General features: G+C 43.3%; 1 protein-coding gene across 1 annotated transcript; it reads right to left on the minus strand.

The window, feature by feature from the left end:
- Nucleotides 1-338: 338 nt before the first annotated feature.
- On the minus strand, nucleotides 339-6,938 carry Krt39 (keratin 39). Its single transcript, XM_021212982.1, has 7 exons — nucleotides 6,489-6,938; nucleotides 5,526-5,608; nucleotides 4,718-4,874; nucleotides 3,961-4,122; nucleotides 3,733-3,858; nucleotides 2,243-2,463; nucleotides 339-585 (listed from the first exon to the last, which is right to left on the minus strand). The coding sequence occupies exons 1-7, from the start codon at nucleotides 6,936-6,938 to the stop codon at nucleotides 339-341; spliced, it is 1,446 nt and encodes a 481-aa protein (XP_021068641.1).
- Between the last annotated feature and the right edge of the window lie 253 nt (nucleotides 6,939-7,191).

Below are 7,191 nucleotides of genomic sequence, written 5' to 3' on the forward strand. Positions count from 1 at the left end.
CTTGTCTGACTGGCTCTACAGAGGTACAGAGATAAACAAGGCTTGAATAAACAAAAGGAAAACCTGCCTGTCTGACACCTAACTAGGCAAGCAACTTAGGCACTTTGCTAACCAATTCCCATCCCTGCAACAATACGAAATGTCCTTCCAGAGAAATGTGACTTATTATCATGTTGGTAGCAGTGACTTAGGGAAGGAGAAGAGCAAAACATGGGGGCCCACTGTAGTAGTAAGAAACTAGGTACCTTAAGGGACTGGGGGTTTCTTAAGCCTTTCTGGCAGGAGCATGCACTGGCCTCTCTTTCATGAATGGAGGTCATTCTTATCACCTTGGGATGCTAGACTTTGGCAGCTCTGGTGATGTAGCAAGGCTGCACATGCTCGTAAGAAGAAATGACCTTCCCATCCTTGATCTCCTTGGTGATGGTGCATATCTTAACCAGTATCCGGGATGGGGGTCCAGAGGCACGGCAGGGCTTGTGAATCCCAGGGAGTGATGAAGATGTGAAAACAGGGGTAAAACACTCCATAGCTCTGGCCTGGCAGGATGGCTCCCACTTAGTGGCACATGGGTTACAGGGAAGCCTAAGTAGAAACAACAATGAGAACAACAACAACAATAGCAGCAGCAACAACAGCAAGAGCAGCAACAGAATTTTAGTGATCAAGGGAGGGCAATGATCACTATGGAGAAGATGGGAGTGGCTAAGTCTTCAATACTTGTCACTCAAACACAATCACCACTAAATGCTCATTCATTCATTTTGTGCTGTGGCTAGCAGAAGATTGAGACTTAGAGCAGATCCACTTGAAGATAGCTTCCTGGCTTGAGAAGTATTACCTAGGTTAAACTGCTATTCTAGCTCCATGGGAAACATACTGCATCAGCAATCAAAGACAGGGGCAGGGCCCAGCTCTCTCGTTTGCTAGTGGGCGACCTTGGCTGAAGCAGTCAAGCCCTCCTGAGCTTTAGTTGGGTGTGGTCAGAATGGACGTAATGGGGACTTAACTCCCATAAAGGGCATGCAGAGGGTGGAGGGGCTTTCTATCTGGAGAATGGAGATGAGTTAGATCATTTTCTGGTGTCGGGGGAGTTTGTCACATAATTAGAGGTGGTCTGAACCCTACTTACAGAGGAATCTTTAGCATATCACCAGGAAGTATCAAAGTGCCCCTTGGGGATGTCTATATGTGATATATATATATATATATATATATATATATATATATATATATATATATATATATATATATTTATATATATATGAAATTGGAGTAGCCAGTGGTTTGCAGTAAACATTCTTTTTACAATACATGGTTTTTATTGGGTAACTGGTGGTCTTTGCTGTAGTTCTTTAAAGGAACAGTGCCCCTTAATACTTGTGGTGTGTACACATAGCAGTAAAGAGAATGCAGTGAATGGAGGTGACTGATTACTGTGGCACAGTTGGTGCAATTTTGGTGAGGGTTTTGTGGGGTTAGTTTGGCCTGAGTTGCTTCAACAAAGTCATGATTAATTGAATTATAGATGGGTTGCCTGGATTATTATCACTAAAAAAATACAAAGTCTTAATTTGTAAAGGAAAGCATGTGGAAACCCTTGTCAGCATGCTGCTGTTGGGGTGAAGGACCACATCTAGACAGGGTTGGGGGTTTCAGCTTGAGTATGCACTGTGTGCCTCTACTGGACCAGGGTTGTCCTTTCTTATATCAGCAAAGTCCCGTGTTCAACTTAGGTCACTGTTTCCCAACCTTCCTAGTACTCTGACCATTTAATACAGTTCCTCATGTTGTGGTGACCCCAACCATAAAGTTATTTTTGTTGCTACTTCATAACTGTAATTCTGCTACTGTTACAGATCATACTGTAAACATTTAATATTTCATAGGGTCTTAGTTGTCCCCTGTTGAAAGGGTTGTTTGACCTCAAAGGGGACGCTGCCCACAGTGTCTTAGAACCCATGTCTTAGTGAGATGCAACCTATGAGGAATTAATTTGGTATGCTTCTCTTCAAACCGGTTTAGTTCCACCCACATCTCAAGTTAGGACTATGTTACACTTGAAGGTCTTTAGAGAATATTTAATAATCTCCATCCAGACGTCCCCTTCAAAGTCTAAGCATAGTTCTTGAATGGATGCCCTATTTCCTGTGTGTGTGTGTGTGTGTGTGTGTGTGTGTGTGTGTGTGTATGTTCGTGACACACACATTTCTTTCATTTATTTTGCTTTAATTTTACATACCTGCCATCTAAGCTCTCGAGAAGGCTTCGGTATGTGGCTATCTCACACTCCAGCCGGGACTTGATGTCTAGCAGAACTTCATATTCCTGGTTCTGTCTTTGCAGGGCACTGCGGATATCTGCCACCTGAGCTTCCAGGTTGTGGATCAGACTCTGGATTTGGGCCAGCAGAGCTGTGTAGCGGGCCTCCGTCTCTGTCAGGATGCATTCCTGGGACTCTCTCTATGGAAGAGGAAGCAAACAGACTCTAATGACCCAGAAGGCCATGGTTAAAGGCATTTTAAACAATAGCTTCTCTGTGACAGTACTAAGGGTTCTCTAAGTCCTTTATTACTTCCTAACCAAATAAATCCAAACAAAAATAATGTTTGCTTTCCTTTATCCCATCTCTTTCTTATCTCTCTGGTTTATTTCCCTTTGTCTTTTTTTTAAAAAACCACTTAGTCTCTTAGCCTCTGGCTCAAGAGAGAGGAAAAAAAACCCACCTCATTTCACTGAAGGCTCAGGCACTAAAATCATACCACGACATCTCATTTAGCCCGCGTTTGAGCCTTGGAAAGGAAGTGAGCAATGTTTAACTAGAAGCATTTGCCTCAGTGTGTCAATTCCTTTGTAAGACATGAGTGTTGAAACTGGAATGGGTCAAGTTCTTTCTTGTTCTATCATTTTGTAAGTCTACAGATAATGGTGGGGTTTTAGGTTTTAATAACCTCGGTTATTCACGTGGTTATCTCAACTTTTACAGATGAGAAAAATGAGGTTCAGTGAGTTGCCCAACGTCCCGTGAGTAGCAGCTGATGTAACCCGGGGAAGGTTTTGCTAATGCCTGCCACTCCTAGCAGGACATTTGAGTTCTGTCTTATTTCTGAGTCGCAGTCTGAAGAAGCAAAGATGCTGGCAGTGGGATCCGATCCTGACTCATTTCTTTGGTGACTTTGGGAAGGTCACTCACAGCTTTGGGACCTCAGTGTCTCTACCTGTGATCAGGGTGTGATGGCTCATAGTGTGGGTCTGGCTTGGGAAAACCACTCTGGTTCTTAGAATGTCATCAGTAACGCTGGTGAATGGTTTTACATCACCTCTTTCAGAATGTTGTTTCATAATCCCAATATGAGAGTTTACAATAATGCTTTGCATAAGAGAAATCTAATGCTCTCCTGGTGATTCCAAAAGTATTTTCCATGGGTCATGGTCTCTGTGACATACTCGGGGGAGGAGGGGGAAAGCATCCATAATCAAATAAGTTTTGGAATGCTGAGTCCTGCACACCTCCTTGGAGATCCGTGGCACATGCCACTTTGTAGGCTAGCTGGCAGAAAGGCTAACCTTTGTGAAAGCCAACATTTCCAAGACTTACTTGACCACGAAGTTCTTTTCTAGTCACAGACCCTTTAACCAATAGACAGTTTGGGAAACAGCGTAACAAACACTCAGTCATCGGGGACTGTTTGCCACCGGTGTAAGGTTAGGCTTGGTCAGCCTGTTGGGTACCATTCTGTGCTGGGCCTGCAGCTCAACCTCGAGGGCGCTTATGGTCCGTCTCAGCTCTATGATGTCCTTTTGGTAGCACTGCTGCTGCTGAGAGCTGCTCACTACTTGTTGATTCAGTTCCTCCATCTGAAACACAGAGATTCCAGGTATTTTGCAAGGAAGCATAACATATCTAAGGACTCCTAGAAATATGGAGCTTATGGATTTTGACTTGTTGGCTTTCCCGACCTGTGTATTGAACCATTCTTCTACTTCTTTACGGTTTGTCTCCATGATGGACTCGTACCGGCATCTCATTTCTTGTAGGACTTGATTTAGGTCAACGGAAGGGGCAGCTGTTACTTCAATGTTGATTCTGTCCCCCAGTTGGCACTGTAAGGAGTTAACTTCCTGTGGAAAAGAAAAGAATGTGAAGTTGTTTAGTGAACAGATAACCATTCCCTACTGTGTTGTTGTTTCAATCTAACAGAAGTAATTTAGTTTAATTGTGTCTGGAATACAGTACACAACAGAGGGGCACATGACTTGTTGGTCTTATTGGAATGCCCTATGGTGACTGAAAGGTGATTTCAGGTATGGGTGTGTTCGAACATGTGGAAAAAGATGAGGGAGTGACTAACAATATTGACTGACAGTATCAGAATTCCAGAAGTTTTAAGACCATTTATAGAATGAAAAAATGGAGGCAGCATCACAGAAGTGGTGTTTTATGGAAAGACTACCATCTCTAGGCTGCTCATATGAGCTCATGCCAGAATTGGCTTTTTTCCCATTAGGATGTGGCAGAATCTGTTCAAGGATATCTATACCAATGAATATGACAAAATTGGGACCAATGGAGAATATCGTACCCACATGGCATTAGATGTTACATAGTAAATAACATAGTATGGGCGGTGGGGATACACTTTGCTATGTACAAGTCAAAGGAACCAAGGCTAATTTTAGGGGTTCAGCCTGTACTGGCTCTTGGTCTTTTTCTCACCTCCTCATGGTTCGTTTTGAGGCACAGAAGTTCCTCCGTCAGAGACTGGACTCGGGCTTCCAGGTCAGCCTTGCTCAGAGTCAACGCATCCAGGATCTGCTTCAGGCCATTGGCATCAGCTTCCACAAGCTGGCGCAGGGACAACTCAGCTTCATAGCTTTAAATGCCAGGAAGGGGAAAGAACAAGGCATTAGAGTGTAGATGCACACGGCGGGCTCGGCAGAACTTCCTGCTTCATTCTCCTCTGGGTCTCTCTCTGTGTTTCTATGGAAGACGTTATTCTTTGTAGCAGTGAAGCTGTATCATGATTTGGTTGTTAGGCTTAAGTTAGTCTACCTGCACGATGCCACCTTGGTGTCTTTTGAGATGAAGGAATTCATTTTTCCATCTTTGCTCCTAAAGGCAATAAGTGTAAAAAAACCATTGTGTTTGGGCTCAGGAAGTGTGGGTCTGCCTTTTGGCTCTCACTTGTCTCTCTCTCTCTCTCTCTCTCTCTCTCTCTCTCTCTCTCTCACACACACACACACACACACACACTTTAGTGCATTTTACCAAGGTTTTCCTGCCTGGAGCAAGGTTACAAGATATTGACCCTACTTATCCTCACAGGGGGTAATCATATCGGTCCTTTTGTGTGCAGGTTAGGGCTATTAATCTTAATCACATAGAATGAAGGTCTTTTCTGGGTTACATTTGATAGGCTATGGAGCGGAAGGCTTAGTGCATGTGGGGACCGTCTCCCTGGGAGTAGTTAAATCAGACTCAGATGAAGTCTGTCATCACCAGTGACAGCGCTGGGCAGGCTTACTTGGCTCTCAAGTCATCTGCAGCCAGTTTGGTGTTGTCAATTTGTGAGACCAGTCTGGAATTTTCAGCCTTGGTACACAAGATCTAGAATTAAGAGATTGCACACACAAATGAGACAAACACCAGGATCCCATACTTTAAGAACCAAAGGACCGTGCGTTCTAGTTAGCAGAAGACTAGAATTTTCCTGACTCTTCAGAGCGATGCTTAAGAAACATGGGGGGAACATTGGACAATCAGAGTTCTTGTCAGTTTTCTAAGAGATTATCAAAAAACATGCAAATAAAAACCAGTTGTGTATGTTTTTCTATTAAAATATAGCATGTCTTATCTACATTTTCCCAAATTTACCTTGGCATTCTAGAATGCAATTTTGAGGTCAGACATATTTTTTTCTCAGAGCCTAGAATGGTGGCTGGAACATTTTCGTTGGTGCTTAGTAAATATTTGTGGAAAAAATAAAAATTAAGTAAACCCAGGAAGGCAGCAGAGAATGATTAGACCAGAAACAGGTTTGGTATAGAGACACACTATTTAAATACTGTCACAGTGACAACGTGGGTATGAAAGGCACTAGTTGTTGTAACATGGATAAACATTAAAACTATTTAGAGAATTTTTAAAAATCAAAATAGTTTCTTAGAGCCCTGTTCTCGTTCTCTCTCTCTCTCTCTCTCTCTCTCTCTCTCTCTCTCTCTCTCTCTCTCTCTTTCTCCTTAAGTTGTGGCAGCGACTCATTAGGTTTCAGTCCCAAGTTATTTGGTTATAAAATGGCAGAACACACTCTTGATAAGCCAAAGGAACTATAAAACTGTGTACCATCTCAAGTTTTCTTTTCTTTAAAAAAATTTTTTTTTTTAAAAAAAATAGCAGCACAGAAGGTTCTAGAATGAATAAAACTGAACAGATCACCATGATGTAGAGAGCATCCATCCACAGTTTGAGCACCTTGCTGACCTCTTACCTTCTGCTGCAGCTCCTCAATGGTGGTGTAGTAGGACAGGTAGTCAGGACACAGGATGGGGAGTGCCTTGCTGCATGCCTCCTGGATTTTTTCTTCTAAGTCTGTGTTCTCTCCTTCCAGCATCCGCACCTTTTCCAGATAGTTCGCAAGGCGTTCGTTCAAAATCTGCATGGTCTCCTTCTCATGAGTGTTAATGCCTTCAGTGCACCAGCTGCCGTCATTCAGACAGGGATGGAAACTGTAGGTTCTTATCAAGTAGTGAGGGCAGCGATAAAGGCAAGGGCTGGATCCACAGCCCTGGCCCTGGGGAGTTTGTAGAGCACGGCCAGTTGACTGGCCATCGTGACAACTCTTGTTAGAAGAAGAGTTAGTCCTAAAATTTGTATTCCCAGAGCAGTTTTGGGGTGGGGTTGAAGACGAAATCGTCACTGTAGAGCCCTTGGTATCCATGGTGTGTGTCCAGCTTCACGTTGTCTCAGAGTCTGAGGTCACCACCCGAAGCACCCTCAACTGAGCCTAAATGCCGAGCCTGTGGCTTTTCTCCTTTGAAGTGCTTATATAGCCTTCCTTCCAGGTGGTGACACAGAGGTGGGATGTTTTCCTTTCTCATGTTTATATCAAATCCCACAGGAACTCCTCATTAATCTGCCCGAGTTACTCGTCTCATAAAAATGTGCATTTAGGCGGTTACTAAGTTATTACC

This window comes from Mus pahari, chromosome 14 (assembly GCF_900095145.1).
Source record: "Mus pahari chromosome 14, PAHARI_EIJ_v1.1, whole genome shotgun sequence".
Lineage (NCBI taxonomy): Eukaryota > Metazoa > Chordata > Mammalia > Rodentia > Muridae > Mus > Mus pahari.